Here is a 21,800-nt window from a genome sequence, read left to right as displayed (position 1 = left end):
GACTGCAGGGACGTACCTCTGGCACGCCTCCCGTGAGACCCACATTCGCAACTTATTGTCCCGCACTATATTCATAGTGTTCCTGCCCCCTGCAGTCACACTGTGTCCTCGGTCGCTCAGATGGATAGAGAATCTGCCATCTAAGCAGGAGATCCCGGGTTCGAGTCCCGATCGGAGCACACATTTTCAACTGTCCCCGTTGACTTATATCAACGCATGTTTGCAGCTAAGGGTATTCATTTCATTGCAATTTCATAGATACACTTTCGTCTTGCGGTGACCGCCAAGTGTAGCAATTTATCTTCATCATGTAGTTTCGTAACATGAATCTTCCTTGCAGTATTTGTATAGGAATGTAATTTATCTCGATCACTTTCTATCCAGTCGTATAATTTCTTTCATTCTCGCGGAAGTGAGCGCTTCGGCATTTTGATCCAGACGCGAAATTCGCTGTTAACAATTATTCATGTTATTCATAATCACAGATGAAAAACTGAATTAGCAATTATTTATTAGCACTCAATAAAATGCAAATATCGTAACAACAATAACAGTGACGACAGATAACAGAATGCAGTCAATGATTGAAAAACGGCAAAACGATCGAATGTTTCCCATCAGAACAGAATGCACCGGACTGCAGCGACTGGTTTCATTCTGTTGCTCCCATAGTTTCACACTAAAGAATGAATAACTAATTCAACCGACACATAAAACTACACCCGAATAAGTCAACTGTTTTCCAGCAACCGACAAATAGACGTTTTTACCATTCGGTTGTTCCCATCACCATTCAATGCCCAACTTTACACGAAGACTTCATTAAAGGCTGGATAAAAATAGCATTGTTAATGTCTAACGAGAACTGTGAGCACAGTGGTGACATAACGCCTTGGTAAATTAATACTTAGCGTAATGTTAGTTTAGACGGACAGACTATTTGGTGTACAATTTGCAACATAAGAACAGAAGATAAATAGTCCAGATTCTTGAAGTATGAAAATTAATGCTATAATCGAGCAATAGAACAGAATAGAGCAGAGTGAGGTAGGAACAGTGCATAAGAAAATCTAGTAGAGTGTACAGTGCAGTTTAAAAACTACCCAAGGTAGTTACGGTAATACAGTCGTCTTCTTCTTTCTTTTCTTCTTCTTCTTCCTCCTCCCACTCCTCCTCCTCAGCACTTGTCCCGATCTTTTGGCGCTCTGTCTCCACTTGAAGCAACGTTATGCTTGGTCAGTGTGGAGACCCGCTATCTTGAGGTCTACCAGACTTCTCTATATAATTCGAAATTGGTCACTAGATGTCTGGAGAGGTGGATCCGCTACCTGGATCGGTCAGGAGAGGTGAGTGACTTCCAACGTGGGCTAGCCATTCGATCTCACGTGAGAAGCAAATTGATCACAGATCTTTCAGCCTTCTAAGGCTTCCCAATTCGACTTTTGGTGAAGTAATTATAAATTGGAAACGCGAAGGAACAACCGCAGCTAAACAAAGTCAGGTAAAACTCATGTACTGACGCACAGGGATCGTCGAACATAGCACATTGTCGTTGTAAAAAGTTCATAAAACCAACGCAAGAGCCACTCGTGACTTCGAGTGATGCAAGCAGTCCAGCTAGCAGACTGACTGTGCGCAAGCAGAAAAAAGTGAGTGACAATGGTCGAGCAACTCCGCATAAGTCACACGTTTCTGTATTCAGTGCTAAGTGACACTTGTGGTGGCGTAAGGGGCGACTGTACCAGACAGTGGGTGATTGGAAACGAGTGATTTGCAGCGATGAATCATACTACACCACGTGGCAACCCAATGGAAGGGTTTGGATTTGCTGAAGCCTGGAGAACTTTGCCTATCATAATATGTAGTGGCAGCTGTGAAATACGGAGGCGATTATGTAACTGTGTGGCGGTATTTTCCGTGGTCAGGTTTTACTCCTCTTACTGCGCTTAAGAATGGGGTAAATGCTGACAGTTATGAACACTTTTTACAGCATTTTGTTCTGCGCTCTATAGGTAAACATTTCGGTGACGATGATCGTATGTATCAACATGACAATACACCCTGTTGTAGCAGCTTACGTGAGGCAGTTGTTTGTGGACGATAACATTCCTGAAATGGACTGGTTTGCTCAGAGTCCCGACCTGAACCCACAGTGGAACGCCTTTGGAGTGAGTCAGGACGTCGAATTCGCTCCAGACACAGCATACAGTGTCACTGCCTTGTCTGTTTTCGGCTCTTTAGAACGAATGGGCTCCCAGTCCTCCAAAGACATTTTGATACCTCATTTAAAACGTCCCCAGCAGACTTCGAGACATATAGGCGAAAGATTGGCACACCCATATTGATGTATACTATTAAGTGTCCGGATACCTTTGTTCAGATTATATGGAGGGCACCTAGTAAACGGTGCATAGGTTCCCATTAGCTTGTTCATCATCGATTGCCTGTGGAAACGAGTGTGTTGCAGTTGCATCTTGGACTGCTCGGTCTCCACATCTCCGTAGACGACTTCCCCTCATCTTCTCAGAAATAGGTTCGCCATTTGTCGCATGATCATGAAGTGTGAGATAGAACGTCCACCGAAACATTTTGGTTTTCATTCTAGCAGGTCACTGTTATGGTTCTTTTGACACAGGTCAATATCTACACCGTACAACGCAACTGGAATTACTGTAGAGCGCTATATTTTAGATTTCCATCGGTCCGGGATCTTCTTGCCTCAAAGCACACCAGTCATTGTCCGCTATTTAAGCCATGCATTGCCACCGCGGTTTTTCTCTCTACCATCATTCGTCGAGTTTCTGAGCATGTCTCCCAGAAGGAGAGATTTTGAGGGAACCGAGACGGATGAAATTATTGCAAAAAGCGAAAGCCAAACATTCAGTCTTGACGAAAATTCTCACATCACCTTCCTTTCATCAGAATTTCATCTTAATCAAAAGAGAGACTGTATAGCCTACGTAATTACCAGGACAATGAAAGGGAAAAAAGGAAAAGCTAATAACTATATTTGTGCCAGCTCCACACACGTAGTTTTAAATTCCAAAAACGAACTTAAAAGATATCCGGCGTATCATGTATCATCTCAGATACATATTTCCAACGATCAAGATGTAACGTAAGTTGCACAGTAGGAACCATGTTTAGTCATGTGACAAGGGACGAATTGTATCCGAAACAAATTCAAATATATTCTTGAAGCTGTCTTGCAGTTCCTCAGAGATGAGGACCGATTTCAGAATCCCTGCGACAACGACAGAAAAAAACGATGTTTCGGACAAATGTATATCTTCAGGCAAAGAGCATACGTCGTTCCCGTCCTGCGATTTGTCCGCATCGCGAATCGTTGTGTGCCAAAGGCGCAGTAAAAAATATTGCCCCTCGCTCCGGAGGAGCAGACATAAATATCCATCACAGTCTCATTTTCTTCCTTTGTAGCAGTAGGTAATTGTAAATCTTTCAGTCGCGAAAGCGAAGTGCTCTGTTGAAGGTGCAAAGGTTGAGGGAACATGCGGATCTAACGGTCTGATGGAATGCGCTGTCAAACTGTGTAACGGACGGAGGTGTCTCCAACAGAAGCAGTAGTCAGAGTATCGGCCGTAAGTTAGTCACTTCTGCCCCGAGCTCTGACAGCCAACTCAGTCCCGACAAGCTCATCTTGTCATGGCAGCAGTCTCAGTAACAATTCTGAATTGTTCAACGACGTATCTGGAAGCAGTTGTCACTGCGATACTGTCTACACACAACAGTCCATTCTTGAACCTAACATATTGTTTACATGACTTGGTATATTACGAGTAGAGAATATGAGTTTTCTTTTGAAGTTGAAATAGATGCTAGGAGTCAAAATGAGGATGTCTGTAGCTATTTCAGACTGACGTAAGTTTATCCTCCGTGAGGTGAATGATTACTGCAGAACCATTTAGTTACTAAATCTCGATCGATTCTTCCTCTGGTGTTCCTCTTCACGTAATATTGGCCACTGTGACAAACTGATACTTGAACGTTAATTCATTTTGATGCAGTCCCCGAGTGTCATGTCTTTTAATCACTGTAAATAATTAAATCTGTGAAGAGGTTGAAAAATCAGCCAACCAGTTGAAAATAAAGGTTTATTAGCCCTTGACCTAATTTTCGATATTTCTAGAGATATCTTCTTCAGAAGTAGTGGGTCTTGTTACATCACATGTTGGTACATTAGATTAGATGAAGCCGAGCGGCTCTTGTCATAAACCAAACTGACAAAACGAGAATTATCGCAAGCCATGGCTTTAGACGACAGCCAGCTTACATATATCGTACTTCAGAATGAATGCTCACTAGTAACTGCCCACAGGTAGAGGATCTTGTCAACATAAATTGTAATAGGGAAATCAGAACTCGTACTGAGGCGTTCAGACAGTCGTTTTTCCCTCGCGCGATCCGCTAGTGGAACAGAGGGGTGGAAATATGACTTTGGCGCGAATTGTGCCCTCCGCCACACACCGCTTGGTGGCTAGCGGAGTATATATGTAGACGTTTCGTATTAATACATGACAATAGCATGAATGATAACGGAAGACGCATAGACCTAGCGGTGGCCCGCACCTACCACGTGATTGCCGACCAGATTGGCCGAGCACTATGGGACTTAACTTCTGAGGTCATCAGTCCCCTGGAACTTAGAACTACTTAAACCTAACTAACCTAAGGACATCACACACATCCATGCCCTAGGCAGGATTCGAACCTGCTACCGTAGCGGTCGCGCGGTTCCAGACTGTAGCGCCTAGAACCGCTCTGCCACCCCGGCCGGCATTTGAAAACAACGGGGCAGATTGTTCTAGTGGTGGACGGCAATAACAGAGGTAGTTTTCGAATGTTTTTGTTTTGATGACGAGTACAGCTGCGGTACTACGTAAGTGCGACCTCATGTTTAGATTATGATGTGACGACAGTTATTTAATTTCGTATGTCAGACACTGGGATGCGTGTGCACTGAGGAGCCGATGAAGTAAACATGGCGCGTGGTAGTCACGTAACTTGTTTAGGCGCAACCAGCCTAACTAGACGCATAAAACACTGACACCGTGAAGTAGACAGATGTTTCAGATGTAACGAACACAACTACTCACGGTCAGTTCTAACTATCTAGTGTTGTTACTACTCGTGCTGTGTTAGATGACATCGCAATAGTGGAGATTCGGTAGAACGATTGATTGCACAAGTTTACGTTTCACATCCCGTGGAAATATATTGCAAAGCTTTTTAAGGGCAAGTTCTGTATATGACGACACTATTCTTTGCCCAGGTGAAGTGTTCATCCAACGTGGTCCTGCGGTAGCGTTCTCGCTTCCCGCGCCTGGGTTCCCAGGTTCGATTCCCGGCGGGGTCAGGGATTTTCTCTGCCTCGTGATGACTGGGTGTTGTGTGATGTCCTTAGGTTAGTTAGGTTTAAGTAGTTCTAAGTTCTAGGGGACTGATGACCATAGATGTTAAGTCCCATAGTGCTCAGAGCCAAATGTACATCCAAACTACACCCAAGTTCTTCATTGTTCCTTTGGTAAGGTATCGAAATACTGTCGAGAAGAACAGGAGGAAATTGCTCACGGACTTGAAAACATAGTAACTTCTGATGGATATTAAAATTACTTGGAACTCTTTCACAAAGTCCTAGATTTTGCGCCCACCATGTCACTTAAGGGAAGGAAAGAATTATGGAAGATTAGGTTTAACGTCCCGTCGACAGTGAGATCATTAGAGACGGAGCATAAGCTCGAATTGCTTCAAGGATGGGGAAGGCAATCGGCCTTCCCTTTCAAGGGAACCGTCCCGTCATTTGCCTCGAGCGATTTAAGGTAGTCACAGGGAACTTAAATCTGGATTGGCAGACGCAGATTTGAACCGTCGCCCACCCCCGAATACGAGTCCAATATGCTAACCACTGCGCCACCTCGTACCACTTACGGCACAGCAGCCGGCCGGAGTGGCCGTGCGGTTCTAGGCGCTTCAGTCTGGAACCGCGTGATCGCTGCGGTCGCAGGTTCGAATCCTGCCTCGGGCATGGATGTATGTGATGTCCTTAGGTTCTACATCTACATCTACATCCATACTCCGTAAGCCACCTGACGGTGTGTGGCGGAGGGTACCTTGAGTACCTCTACCGGTTCTCCCTTCCATTCCAGTCTCGTGTTAGTTAGGTTTAAGTAGTTCTAAGTTCTAGGGGACTGATGACCACAGATGTTAAGTCCCATAGTGCTCAGAGCCATAAGGCACAGCATCATTTATGTAGACAATCGCAGTATTGATGTTTTCACGTCTGACGCTTAGTTAAAGCTGGAAATCGCCAGCATAGGAATATTTACAAAAAAATGGTTCAAATGGCTCTGAGCACTATGGGACTTAACATCTATGGTCATCAGTCCCCTAGAACTTCGAACTACTTAAACCTAACCAACCTAAAGACATCACACAACACCCAGTCATCACGAGGGAGAGAAAATCCCTGACCCTGCCAGAAGGTCTAGCGGTTCTAGGCGCGCAGTCCGGAACCGCGCGACTGCTACGGTCGCAGGTTCGAATCCTGCCTCGGGCATGGATGTGCGTGATGTCCTTAGGTTAGGTTTAAGTAGTTCTAAGTTATAGGGGACTGATGACCACAGATGTTAAAGTCCCATAGTGCTCAGAGCCATTTTTTTGAGCCCTACCAGGAATCGAACCCGGGAACCCGGGCGTGGGAAGCGAGAACGCCACCGCACGACCACGAGCTGCGGACAAATATTTACAGCGGGACAGATGCGACGAGATATCGTCGACATACAAGGAAAAGATTGTTGGGCCCAAGGGTGACCCCTGCGGCAATCCTGAGAGAACATGCTGTCAGGGCAACTTTTGATTCCCAGAGACGATGCGTTGCTGTCTTTTTTAGAGGTGGCTTCCAAGCCACTTAGCGTAGTATTTCAAAATTTTAGCTGTCATTCTCATAGTAGCGTTATGTCGAAGCTGACGGTGTGAACTGCTTTGCCGATGTTACTAGTGTAGTAGTGTCAAATCGTGGCATCAAGTTTGTTAGTGGCACATATAATGTTATCACGCTTTTGGATTCTTTTTTTTTTCCCACCTCGAGAAGAAAGACTTTCACACACAAGCCGAAATAGCGACGCGATGAGGCGAGCAGCTCGCCTGGGCGACCAGGGAGGAATGCGAGGCGTCGACGTGTGCGTGGCGGAGGCGGGCTGCGGCGACGCGAGTATAGATAGCCGGTAGGGGCGGCGCGGCGCGGCGCGGCGCGGCGGAATGCCGACACGGCCGGGCTCGTCTATTCTGGCTGGCCGGGGCCGGCCCACTTAGCGCCGAGCCGAACCACCTGCGGACGCGACAAGCGACAGCCGGCAAGTGGCTGTTTACAGCGCGAATTTGCTCCCGGGGACAGCGGCGACACTTGTACTCGATGCCCGGTGTCGCTGCGAAATATCGCCCGCTGCTGCGCAGTCATTGCGAAACGGAGTGCGGGTCCGTCTGCCAAACCCACAACCCTTGTAAATTTGCGCGAAGCCTTTGTCTCCCATCCAAGTAAACTATTAAGTCAGGAAGAGAGAGAGAGGTTGTTACTAAATGGACGTTGATGGATACAGTAATAAGGCTAGACTGTCACTCTGTATTTCGAACAGTCCATTATGTAAGACAATGCTGCTCAAGTAACTACACTCCAGGCAACGTTCTTCCACTTTTCTACGTGGAATATTGCCAAGTAGTAAGTGAGACTTCCGAAACTTCTTCAACAAGTGCTTCGTCTCCTCTGTACGAATCAACATGGTTTCCATAAACAGAGATCTTATGAACTGACGCAGGCATTCTACACACCAACATTATCTTTCAGTAAATATAATATCATACAAGCTTAATGACATTCTACATGTACACCTACATACAGGTACACACTCCGCAAGGCATTTTGTGAGATCGTGTTGGCACACCAAAGTTGGCAATCCGAATCGATACCATATCACAGACATTAGCGAAGGGTCGGTGCAATTCACAACGAGGTATGGGAGTGCTTCAGAAGCCTCCCCCATACGGCAACTGCAGCATCCTCGTACTGAGGTCCATGCAGTGCTGAGCATGCAAGCGCTCCGCACCGGCTCGAGACGTCAGCTACAGCATATAAACATCACAGTGTGGGACCAATGAAGTGTTAAAATTTCAGATGAACTTGTAGTATTGTTAATGTTAAACACTGTACTTCAAGATAAGAGTTAATTAGTGCATCAAGTGATGCTAGTCCATGGCGTCTGTGTTTATCCAATACTCCTGCGGCAAAGATGTGTGTCGAAGTAAATCTTTTATTCATTAATGTACTAAATTGAACTAACATTTCGTGAGTTCTAGTTTGATGAGCCTTCTCCCAGAGCAATCAAAGAACCCAGAGTTGTGGGCGGACGAAAGTAGTTTCACCTGGTCACAACACATATTAGGACGTGTGGATCGCCGCGCGGGATTAGCCGAGCGGTCGTAGGCGCTGCAGTCACTGACTGTGCGGCTGGTCCCGGCGGAGGTTCGAGTCCTCCCTCGGGCATGGGTGTGTGTGTTTGTCTTTAGGATAATTTAGGTTAAGTAGTGTGTAGGCTTAGGAACTGATGACCTTAGCAGTTAAGTCCCATAGGATTTCACACACATTTTAACATTTTTTTTTTAACTTGTGGGGGAGAGTACTTTGTGTAGCGTTGGCACCACATTCTTTTCGTGATTCATTCTGGAATAGTGCTCGGGAACGATTGCTGGTAGGCCTCTGTGTATTCCCGAACCTCCCTAAAACATACCTTCGTGGTCGTTTCGCAAGATATGCGTAGCAGGTATCAATATATTCGGTCACGCTTCTAAGAAGATGCCATCTCAGGTGTTCTCAGTTTGCTATTAGATAAAAGTCAACAATAGTTTTTAACTGTGTGAAATCGTCGAATACACATGTTGTCCCAGAAGGAATATTCAGTGTTCAGGTACATGACAGGAGCGATCATTCGAAGCCCAAAAGTCTAGTGAACATGGACTTTAAAATTCGTACCTTAAGAGCTATGAGAAATTCATCTTCGGTGCTGTGAAAAAACTCTCTTCTACTGCACGCCCTTTGCTTTCCATATTTTGAGAGGTACTAGGATGGACCAAAACAAAAAAAGTCCATCAAACATGGACTGTAAACTGCACACCTTAAGAGCTATGAGCACTCAGTCTGTAGTAGATATATGTTTCACAGTATCTAAGACGAAGTAGTGCCCGTAGCTCTTAAGGTGTGCAATTTAGAGCCGATGTTAGCTCCACTTTTTCGCTTCTGATGATCGTTCCTGCCAAATCCCTGAATATTGGCCATTCCTCTTCGGACCTCGGGCTCGCTGTATAACTTCCGAAGTGCCCCACGAGTGTTAAATGGGGCCATTACTGATCATCACACACACACACACACACACACACACACACACACACACACACGGATGATAATATTACTGGTCGACTACATTATTGGCGATGTATTACAGGGCGCATTAATAATTGTAAAATGTCTAGGTGCATGCACCTGGATAGATCATACGTGTAAAGACGCTTTAAAAATTGTTTTAGGACGGCAGGTGCCGGGCGGTGATTCAGAGGAAGAATCTTGAGGAAATGGAATTCATCCACACCAAAAAGGAAGCTTACAAAACAGTCGCGTGTTGTTAGTCAGTCTGAAACCTTTGCTAGGATACATTCATAGAGGAGGCAGACAACATGCAAAACAGAGCGAAGTTGGACCAAACGGATTCACTGAGTAAGTGTGAGGGCGTCTCAGGAACTCTCTTCAGACTGCAGTGGTAGACGCTACGTCAGAGGCTCTGTGCACCACGGAAAGATTTACTGTTAAAATTCCTAGTGCTTACGCTCCAATAAGAGTACTAAAACAACCTCTACGAAAAAAAGGAAAAAGGAAAAAAAAGACGCAGATGAAGGAATTTTCCGAATGGGACAGAAATCGGTAGATCGATTATGTACATGTACAGACAAACTAATGATTGCAATTTCAGAAATATTGCTTGGTTTATGCGAGAGAAAGAGTCTAAAAAATTTGGGATGTGAAGAATATGTTTGCCTTTGTCTGGTCCTTGTGTAAGCAGTTATTCGGCTCGGCATTGATTGAGAGAGTTGTTGTATTCCCTCCTGAGGATGTCGTGCCAAAAATCACCAGCTGGTTATGGGCACTGCCGATAATACTCCAAATGTTCTCTCTTTTGCGGGAGGTCCAGTGATCCTCCTGGGCAAGGTTGGGTGTGGCAATCGCGAAGATAAGCAGAAGAAACTCTCACTGCTGAAAAGTAAGCTCAGGATGGTTTGCCACGAATGGCAACAAAACGGGGCATAGGATGTGGTCGACGTACCAGTGTGCTGCATGCATGTCGCGGATGATAACCAAAGGGATTCTCCTATGAAGTGAAATGGCCCTGTGGACCATCACTGCTCGTTGTCGGGACATACGGCGAACGACTGAGGTTCGTATCCCACTGCTGTTGGTGGCGTCTCAAGACACGTCTTCGGCCTGGAATTTCATTGACTGGGATAGAATTGTCTTCAGTGACGAATGAATCTTGCAACTGAGCCACGATGACGAGTGAAGCTGTGTATGGAAACGTCCCGGACAGTGGTGGGACACCAACCTGACTGTTGCTGGCCAGACGGCCCGACATCCAGCGGTGATGGTTCGGGTTGCCAATTGATTTCAATCAGGACCCTTTGGTGGTATGTGCGACACTCTTAGAGGACAGTGGTACGTCGACGATATTCTACTAACCGTTTTGTTGCCCTTCATGGTAAGCCATCCTGGGATAAATTTCAGCAAGATAACGATAGTTTCTACTGCCTGTCTTCGTGCTTGCCAAGCCCATCCTTGTCCAATAGCGGCACCAGATCTCTCCCCAACTGATACCGTTTGGAGCATTATGGGCAAGGCCCTCCAACCAGCTCGGGATTTTGCTAATGTAACACGCCAATCAGACCGAGTTAGGCACGATATCCCTCAGGAGCACATCAAACTACACACCTCTCAGGAGGCCATCCAAGAACTCTACCAGTCAACGCCAAGCCGAAAAACTGCTTGTGTAGGCGCCAAAAACGGACCAACGTCTTATTGACTAGCTCAATTTGTGAAGCTGTTTCTCTTGCATAATCCATCCAGTTTTTCTGAAATTGTAATCATTTGTTTGTCTGTACACGTACATCGCATCTACAGATTTCCGTCATATTCGGTTAATCCCACCGCGATGCGTCGCTTTTTTGTCTTGGAGTATATTTCGTCGACCAACATCAGAGGTGCGACGGCAATATGTGCAGATAACACTACAAGTGAGTAATAATACCAGAATCGACACATCGATTGTTGAATCTAAACTAACTTTGTTGAAACCACCATATTGTGTCTACTGCAGAATAGAGTTGTTTTTTTGATGTCATGTTTTATGTATTCCTTAGAAGTTAATGAGATGTGATTAACAAGAACCAAGAAGCCATAGTAATGGAGGCAACTAAACACACCACAAGAATACAGCTACTTCATATGAGGAAAATGAGTGGCTGTTTAAAATTCTTGATATGAACGGCTGACCAATAAAGGAAGTGAATATTCCGTCATATTAGGTTTCCTTCTACATCTCCGAGGGTGACGACAGCATATGCCAAAACTGTACTGAACACACTAAAAAAAAGTTGCTGTTAATTTCCTCGAGCATGTCGTATGTCGACATATATGTTTTGTGGGTATGGTCCCGCGTCATACTATATAAAACTACTGCTGCAGAAAACCAACGTTTCGGCCACGGTTGTAGCGGCCCTCTTCTGGGTCTAATCAACTGACTCTGGCCGCTGAAGTCCAAGCAATTATGTTGTCTGTTTGCTTTCTGGAATGTAGGTGGTGATCCCTTGCACTCACGGTCCCATTGCTAATTGTTTATGTACTTTAGCATTTAAGTAGGAAGGGTAGTTTCTATAGGTGGGATTAATGGAGTTTGCAAAGTTTCGAGAGTGCAAATCAGAGTAGCATGTAATGATATTAAAATATGCAAAAAAATCTCTTACTCATCCATTTAAGTAGCGACCCAACAGCAACTTCCTTAATTAATAAGTACGTGACGAGGCTGCCACTTGCTGTGCATACAGAGTCGTCGCCGATGTCAGCGCGCAACTTCCCCGCCAGCTTCTGGAACAGCAACTACGTGCCGCCACCCACAGCAGCGACGTCTGGGGCGGCGTCTGCGGGGGCGGCAGTGGGCGGGGCGGGAGGCAGCGGGTCAGCTGGCGGCGCGCACCACGACCTGTACTCCGCCGCGGCGGCAGCCGCCGCCTCCGCCACCGACCCCTACCACCACCACCAACACCACCAGTCCGACCCGTGGCACTCGCACTACCAGCAGTACACGCACCACAGGTAAGCCGCCTCAGTCTCGCGCTCCGCCAGAGCTTCAGCGCACCCCCTGCTTGTTGAAGAGTACGGTCCCTTCTGGTTGTGACAGGAGCTACCACATTCTCCTGATTATCCTTTCTTTTGTCGATCTGTAGCAAAAAACCAAGTACGCCGCCCGACACAAAATGTGAAGAGGACTTGATGATGTTAACACGCCTGGTAGGGTGTGTAAGCGGGATGAACAGCATCAGTTGTATAGTGACCACTCAGAAGGATAAAGAGATAAGACGTAGTCATGTGAGACAGCGTTATCAGCACCCGGCAGAGTTTGAAAGGGGCCTCATTGTGAGTCTCCATTTGGCCAAATGGTTGGATCGCTCAATAGCAAAGTTTGTGGGGCATTTGGATCTAACAGTGGCTCGATGTTGGATGTGTGGGAACGTGAAGGCACGCATACTCGTCGTCGAGATTCGGTCGACCACCTCTGACCACTACGAGGAAGGAGCGCCTTAAGGGGGGTAGGACGTCAAACGGGACGACTTGGAGCAGGAGAGACACCACAGGACATTTTAATTTGCACTGTCTGTACTTTTAAAAATAAATTCATGGAACTTTGTCCGAATGACCAGAAAAGATTCAGGATATACACTTATAGTGGCGGAAGTTCAAAAATATAAGAAAATAATTTATTTTTTTGACATTTGTATTTCACCTTTTCTTCACTTACCATTGGCTGCATTTGTTGCTATAGGTACACTTTTCTTCATAAGTAAGGGAGATTCTTCGATGAATTTTGCCCAACATACAAACCATACTTACAGGTGTATGAAACTCTAGAATTTTCCAAATCTATTAAAAACTGTGGTCAAAATTGAGATAATTAACTATAAAATTTGAGTTTTTTCTAAACATGAAGTTTAAAATATAACAGCACACTCATTTTTTCATAAATTAAATAATTTCTAGAGTTTCATACACCAGTATGTGTGGTTTGTATGCTGTGCAAAATTCATCGAAGAATCTCTCTTACTTATGAAGAAACGTGTACCTATTGCAACAAACGCAGCCAATACAAGTGAAAAAAATGATGATTTTTCACATGTAATTTTTTTTTTTTTTTTTTTTTTTTTTTTTTTTTTTTTTTTTTTTTTTTTGGAACTTCCACTGCTATGATTGTGAATCCTCAATCCTTCCTGGTCGTGCTGACAAAAGGTTTATGAATTTATTAGTAAAAGTATAGGCAGTGGAAATTAAAATGTCCCGTGGTGTCTCTCCTGCTCCAAGACGGCCCGTTTGACGTCCTACCCCCCTTAATGTGCACCAGATATATCGTAACCCCTTCACATTTACGCCTGCCATCCGAGAACTAGTAAAGTAGTCAGTGGAACACTCTGTCATCAGCACCATTAGTCAGAGGCCAGCAACAGGCAGACTAGATAATTACCAACCTATGCATAGGCTGCTGTTAACGCCACAGCACAAACTGTTACGTTGGAATGGGGCCGTGATCGGGAAGCACTGACTGCTGATGAATAGCGTCTCATTGTGTTCAGCGATGACGGTTTTGCACTCCTCAGATGGCGATGAGCTGGGTAGAGGTCCCATTCTTCAAATGTTTTGGAGTGGCAGACTGGTGTTACTCCTGGGGTCATGCTATGAGTTGCAATTAGTTATGACTTCATGATACAGCCGGTAGTGACTGAGGGAACTCTGACGGCACAACAGTAATTCACCGGCAACCTGCGTCCTCATGTATTACCACTCGTGCGACGGTATTGTGGTGCCGTTTTTAAAGATGCAGAATGCTCATGCGGCACGTCCCTCTCTGAAATGTTTGTGTGATGCTGAGTTACTCCTGTGGCCAGCTAGATCCTCAGATCTGCCCAGACAGAACTTGTGAGGGAGCAGCTTGGACGTCAACTCCTCTTAGTGGTAGTATCTAGCATATCAAGGACTAATGATAACAATAGTCGGCCATTTTGCCTCATGATTAGGATACACCGGCCTTAAACATCCTTTCCACATGGATCAGTGCATGCGTCCAGTATGCATGCGTGCATACTGACCAGTAGGCTCACATACCAAGTTCTTGTAAATTTGACTGGACTTTGTGGTCACTGAAACAACATCACATACCCTCTCAGTCCATAAGTGCCATAATGTTTCCCCCACCCTCTCCCCTTCTGAGTGCTTCGCTTTATGTCAGAGAGTGTAAATATAAGATTGATATTCATGAGCTCATCTGCCTTGTTCCTTTGTTACGAATGTGGCATCTCTCTGACTTCCTCGTACAAGCAACATGACTATTGCCTAATCCTTTTCCAGAGGAATCTCATTCTGACTACCTGCTAAAGTTACTGTGTCAGTAAATAGACGTAGACATTTAGAGTCAGGTGCCTCGTAAAAAGCCATTGTGTATTGAACCAGGGACCTAGAAACAACGGAGAGCCTTCGCCCCGCCGTAGCCCTCAGTGGTTCACAATCCCACAACAGGCCACCCAACCCACCGTCGCCCCACACCGAACCCAGGGTTATTATGCGGTTCGACCCCTAGTGAACAAGGCCCCTCCCCCCCTCTCAACTGTCTATACTTTTACAAGTAAATTCATAAAACTTTGTCAGCATGACCAGGAAGGATTCAGGATTCACACTCATAGCAGTGGAAGTGAAAAAACATAACAAAATAAATTTTTCTTAGATATGAAATTTCATCATTTTTTCACTTACTGTTGGCTGCATTTGTTGCTATAGGTACATTTTTCTTCACAAGTAGGAGAGATTCTTTGATGAATTTTGCACAGCATACAAACCATACTTACAGGTGTATGAAACTTTCGAATTTTCCAAATCTATTAAAAACTGTGGTAAAAATTGAGATAATTAACTACAAAATTTGATTTTTTTCTAAACATAAAGTTTAAATAGATTCTAGAGTTTCAGACACATGTAAGTATGGTTTGTATGCTGTGCAAAATTCATCGAACAGTCTCTCTTACTTACGAAGAAAAGTGTACCTATAGCAACAAATGCAGCCAATAGTAAGTGAAAAAACGATGAAATTTCACATGTAAAAAAAAATTATTTAGCTATGTTTTTGAACTTCCGCTGCTACGTGTGTGAATCCTGAATCCTTCCTGGTCATACTGACAAAGTTTTATGAATTTACTTGTAAAAGTATAGACAGTGGAAATTAAAATGTCTTGTGGTGCCTCTCCTGCTCCAAGTCGGCCCGTTTGACGTACTATTCCCCTTAACCGAGTCATAAATCCGGTGCGACTCTGAGTGAGCTCGTATGTTATTCACTAATCGGCAGCGCAGACTGTATCAAACGCTTTCTGGATGTCAAGAAACGCGGCATCAACCAGGGCGCCGACGTGCTATGTCCAATTACCCGACGCAGGCTAGGGTGTCGTGGGGTGCTGGGTGCCGGAGTGAGGTACTGAGTGCGTGACGTGTTGCGCAGGGCAGTGCACGACTACCACCACCATCACCACCACCACCACAACATGGCGGGCTACAGCGGGCTGCTGCTGCCGGGCGCGCGGCTGCCGCAGTACGGCGGCAAGGCGGCCGGCGACGCGTGGGTGTCCGCCCCCGCGCACGGCGCGCGCCTGCACCACGACCAGCCCGCCGCCGCCGCCGCCCACCACCTCGACGCCGCCGCGGCCGCCGCCTACCCCGCCTACCCGGCCGCCTCCATGGCGGGTGAGTACGGCGCTGTGCGCCTAGGGGGCACGGCGTACTAACGAAAAGTATCATAAGCAAAGTTTCGTACCCATAAAAATACAATAACAAAAACGTCGATGTCATGAGGTACCAAAGCTTATCTTTGATAAAAGAATTCTGGTAGATACTCCCCATCAGCTCAAATCTATCCATCACTGTTTGTAAAATCTATCCGTGATTGAGATACATGAAATCTGGTTTCGCAGGATAGAGCGGATCAGGTTACGGTTGTGGAGGGGGCCGTAATCAGTTACTGTGAGTTAAACAAAACACACAAACTTCTATTTTCCTAAGAACCACTTAATTACGCATTGCCTTAAAAGAATCAAAATAAAACAATATGGCTGAAGGCTTAGTTAAGAAAACTTGAGTTGCCTCCTGGGCTGGAGGCCCGAAGCCACACCAAAAACAAGAATGGCTGGAGGCTTGAACACAAGTTATAAAAAAATTGGAAGGAAAATCAGCATTGGCCGTATTTTGTTGTTATTATTGTCCGCAAAATCGATTTTCGGTCACTTAGTGACCATCCTCAGTGCTGTAATATACAATTAAAATTGATAGGCACTGGTATCAACAAGCTTAGAGCGATCACATAAACTGCTCAGTTTATGTGCTCGCTCTAAGCTTGTTGATACCAGTGCCTATCAATTTTAATTGTATATTATAGCACTGAGGATGGTCACTAAGTGACCGAAAATCGATTTTTCGGACAATAAAAACAACAAAATACGGCCAATGCTGATTTTCCTTCCAATTTTATCCACTATTAGGTCGTGGTGCACAGAACACTCCATGGAGTCGACAATCTATAAAAAAAATTGGTCTAAAGAATATACGCGGCTGGAGGCCTTACTTAAAAAACTATTTCACAAATACTCGGCTGAAGGCCACACACAAGACATTGAACAACTGAGGGCTTAGGGCCTGGATAACAAGAATTTCAGATGGAACAGGCTTCGAAAATTTAGTTTTTAAACAAATCAATCTTCAAATTTTAACTCAAGTCGACTGAAGGCCTTTTTTAAAAACTAAAACAAACTAAATTAATAGACGGCTGAAGGCCTCGCACAGTACTTGAGACTAAAATGAAAATCGCAATCTAAAACCAACAGAACAGTAACGCTCAGAAGTGTTCCAAAGGCCGGCCTGAGGAGCTAGCTGTAACGTAAGATGAAGTGAGACAGGCAGCCAGAAGTAAGGTTAAATAACCGGATGGCAACCCGACCCAGGGACAGCTGAAGGACTGTCCAGCAACCTAATCAATTCCCTTCCGCCCGACCAACGGCACGACAACGGGAAGTATCAGCAGAGGACAAAGATACCAGCTGCACTACGTCTTCAAAATTGGTGTCTAAAAACAGCCAAGGCACAATAACCACTCTAAGAAAAAAATGAACAAACAACTAAAAGGCTGTAGAAGTACATGCCGTGCCGGACAACATCAACACGGCGAGGAAAAACACACTGCCGGAAAACACCCAGGGCAGGTTACTGGGGCGTTAACGGCCACAAAGCAGAAAATACCGCTGGTGCACTTCACTGATAAGTAACAACCAATTTAATAGTTAAAGACCATACAAGAAGATGCCTGCAAAATTTCGCCGACTCCAACACGCCATGCATTGCTGCTAGCTGGAACGACCCAGGTAGCAACAACCGGCAATGAACGAAGAGATGTCACAGCAGTTGGGGTGTCATAACAGGTTAACTGATCACTCAATTTCAGTGTCCAGCTTTGGAGGGCAATGAACTTTGTAGCTCTCGCAGCTAGCGCCTCACAATCGGACAGCGCGTGCACACCACCAGCGGTTCTGGCCTGACCTCAAGCTGAGGAGACTTCCTCGCTGCTCTGTCTCAACCGACCGACTGCATCCAACACGCAGACAGCGTTACAATAAGTGGTCAGTCAAAACCACAAGCTACACACGGATCCGCTCAAACACTTCGGCAAACAACTCGAACGATACTAAAATGGTCACTGTGGAACAACAAGGACGAATCACAAGTCGACACACACAAAGAACCCAGAAGCGGTCGGCGACCGAATACACGCCGTCCGATACGACGACGGACCGAACGACCAACCAAGGTCGTCCCCACTCAAGTCATGAGTGTCGGCAACAGTCGGGCGAGTCATGGCTGTCCAGACCTCACTGCTGCTCCGTCCCAACTCAACTCCCGACACACGACGACTCGGAAATACTAGCGGCCGCACCAAAGATAATACGACAGTGCTCTTGTCGATAAGCGCTGCTGCTGCCATTCATGGGCAGGCAAGCTAGCAACTTAGTGATACCAGTAAATCGAATAAGAAACGATGCGGCAGTACCGTAAACACAAGATGACAAGCAATACACGGCATGAACACGAGCCGCGCACGGCTCAATACTATCGATTCTCACAAGTTTTAAATAGAGCAGCTGTTGTGTACAACTTCACACACACTGGTAAGGAGACTGGGGTACAAATGGTGCAGCAGCTGTTGTCAAAGTGAAGCTGGGCAGAAGCAGAAACGCAGTGAACTGAAGATTTATTTTGCCGGCCGGAGTGGCCGAGCGGTTAAAGGCGCTACAGTCTGGAACCGCACGACCGCTACGGTCGCAGGTTCGAATCCTGCCTCGGGCATGGATGTGTGTGATGTCCTTAGGCTAGTTAGGTTTAAGTAGTTCTAAGTTCTAGGGGACTTATGACCACAGCAGTTGAGTCCCATAGTGCTCAGACCCATTTTTTAAAGATTTATTTAACTTGTAGATTTCTCTATTCATTGCAATTAAACCTTACAAACGAACAAACAGCAACCCCTTCGTACTCCTACGGATTTATGGACATCCTGCAGGATTCATTGTGTCAGTTCCCCCCCCCCCCCCCCCATCCCCTCCCCAGCACTACTTCAGACATTAGATGAGTCCATGCCACGTCTTGTTGTGGCACTTCTGGGCGCTCGCGGGGGTCCCACACGATATTAGGCAGATGTACCCGTTTCTTTGGCTCTTCAGTGTAGTATAATGCCTGTCTTCCCCTACGATATTAGCTCCGCGTCCTCTAGTACCGTGGTAGCTATTCCATGATGTCTTAACACATGTCCTATCATCCTGTCCCTTTTTCTACTTACTGTTTACCATACACTATGTGATCAGAAGTATCCGGACGTTTGGCTGAAAATGACTTACAAGTTCATTCCCGGCGGGGTCAGGGATTTTCTCTGCCTCGTAATGACTGGGTGTTGTGTGATGCCCTTAGGTTAGTTAGGTTTAAGTAGTTCTAAGTTCCATCCATGCCCGAGGCGGGATTCGAACCTGCCACCGTAGCGATCGCGCGGTTCCAGACTGAAGCACCTAGAACCCTCGGCCACTCCAAAGCAAGAAGGTGCTTAAAACATCAATGTAGGTCTTTGCTGTGATAGCGCCACGTAAAACAGCAAGGGGTGCAAACCCCCTCCATGAAAAACACGAATACACCATAACACAACAGCCTTAGAAATTTACTGTTGGCACCACACGCGCTGGCAGACGACTTTCAACGGGCATTCACCATACTCACACCCTGCCATCGGATCGCCACATTGTGTACCGTGATCCGTCATTCCACACATCCTTTTTCCACTGCTCAATCGTCCAATGTTTACGCTCCTTAAACCAAGCGAGGCATCGTTTGGCATTTACCAGCGTGATTTGTGGCTTATGAGCAGCCGCTCGACCATGGAATCCAAGTTTTCTCATCTCCCGCCTAACTGTCATAGTACTTGCAGTGGATTCTGATCCTGATCAGAATTCCTGTGTGATAATAAGCAAGTATGGGTGTCATGCAATGTGAGACTCCTGCTACTAATGCACGAGCGATCTGTCGAAGGCTGACTAAGACTGAAGATTGTTGAACTCTGCGACTGCGACTCAGACTGGAACACCCTAGATGGCGGCGGCAGAGGGTGCTTGTAGTAGGAGTCACTGAAGATGGGGCTCAGCGGGCGCGCATCATCATTGGATCCGATTGGTGGCTACGTGACCTCTATCACCATCCATCGGGAAAGTGCGCTTCCGTTGCTGACTGTGACACGCCGGTGAAGGCCGTATCGATCTATCACACCACAATAGTACAGTTTGCGCGACATAACTTTCCCCTGCACAGAAACGCCTTTCGCTTTTTCTGTGCTGGGCGAGTCCACACCTCGGTTCGGAAGGGCCTCAGTTCGCTGTGCCTACTGAGTCCGTTACGTACGGAAAAGCTTCTGCCCGTTTAGACCAGACCGCGGGAATGGACGCACGGCGGCTAATAGGAAATGTATCTCAAACTATTAAAAAACTATTCGGTAAAAAAATTTGATCCTCTCGCATTTCGTAGCCATATTCATCAGCTTCATAATGAACTGTCTATCATTTCGTTAATTGCCGTAGTTACTCTGATATTTCGACATTAAATAAGGTACTGTGCGAAATTCGAATAGTTTGCAATGAAAAATAAGCCACCATGACTTGGTGCAGGTTAGGCCATACATTGCTGTGTACGAAATTTAGCTAACATATTCAGCTTTCCTTTAAAGTTGATGTAAAGTTTAAACCTACAGTCTCAAGAAAATTGATTGTATGTAGTGTAGTCACTTCCAGTCACACGCGCAAACGATAGACTGACACTGTAATATCGATAACGTACTTCATATTTTATAGATAGTTCGAGACACTGAAATGAGTTTTTGGCCAATGTTATTACGCAAATTCAAAGTATTTTCCCATTTAGTTAATTTGTGAAACTCTCTTATCTACTGCAATATAAAAATAAATACAGACTTTTTACAATGAAATAAGGTAATCATTTTAAGCGCCATCCATAGCTGTGTGAAATGACAGTTAGCATCGATAACGTACTTCATATCTTATAGATAGTTCGAGACACTGAAGCGAGTTTTTGGCCAATGATATCACGAAAAATATTTTGCCACTTAGTTAATTTGTGAAACTCTCTTATTTATTGAAATATAAAAATAACTTCAGATTTTTTACTATGAAAAAAGGTAATCATTTTGAGCGACATCCACAGTTGATGAAATGACAGCATAGGTTTGTAACAACATAAGGGAAGGAATCACACAATTATTTTTATACTGAGCTGTTCATGAGATACCTAACTTGTCCTCAGCTGTTTGTTTAATAGTACTCTGTTTCCGGATTCTGTCGGTACTGCAACTGTATTAGCATGCTAATGAGGTGAAATTGTGCAAAGCACAATGTTTTTTGGTAAAGTAAGCCAATTTTTACATGGCAACAAGGTAAAAAAGACATTTTAGAAGCCAAGCGAAAATAAATCGCTCCTTCTGTTGCAGTTTAGTTGTAATCCTATAACCCATTGCGTTTTTAATAACAAATAGTTGATTTGTAATGACATTGTGTAGTAAGTCAAAACGCTGCTATATTCAAAGACTTTTTTTATTAAAATAATATTTTCTGGTGCTACAAGCTTATTTCGGCTCCATGACCATTGTCATACTATCTGCAAACATGTTTTGGGCTGACTTTACCAGATACCTCGTGTCAGTGGTCTAATACCGTTTAGAATTGTACTCGATATTAGCGGAAACGCCGAAATCTAGAATGTACAGAGGAAAAATACATTATTATACAGTCAAATGGCGGTGAATTCTTTCAGCAAATATTGTATGTTTGTGGATCAGCATCATCGACAACTT

The 21,800-nt window shown here is 45.1% G+C and overlaps 1 protein-coding gene across 2 annotated transcripts in view; it reads left to right on the top strand.

Moving 5' to 3' along the window:
- Positions 1-21,800, top strand: part of LOC126419105 (protein vestigial-like) — a 535,228-nt gene that overhangs the window by 388,148 nt on the left and 125,280 nt on the right. Inside the window, exons 4-5 of one of the 2 annotated variants that reach the window (XM_050086203.1) lie at positions 12,154-12,421; positions 15,866-16,102. In XM_050086203.1, the coding sequence (XP_049942160.1) occupies positions 12,154-12,421; positions 15,866-16,102 (505 nt within the window). Of the gene's footprint in view, positions 1-12,153; positions 12,422-15,860; positions 16,103-21,800 lie in introns of both variants that reach the window. The other variant, XM_050086204.1, reaches the window with a different exon arrangement.

Source organism: Schistocerca serialis, chromosome 9, assembly GCF_023864345.2.
Source record: "Schistocerca serialis cubense isolate TAMUIC-IGC-003099 chromosome 9, iqSchSeri2.2, whole genome shotgun sequence".
In the NCBI taxonomy this organism is placed as follows: domain Eukaryota; kingdom Metazoa; phylum Arthropoda; class Insecta; order Orthoptera; family Acrididae; genus Schistocerca; species Schistocerca serialis.
The sequence above is the reverse complement of the archived record's forward strand: the minus strand, read 5'-3'. Positions and strand labels throughout refer to the sequence as shown.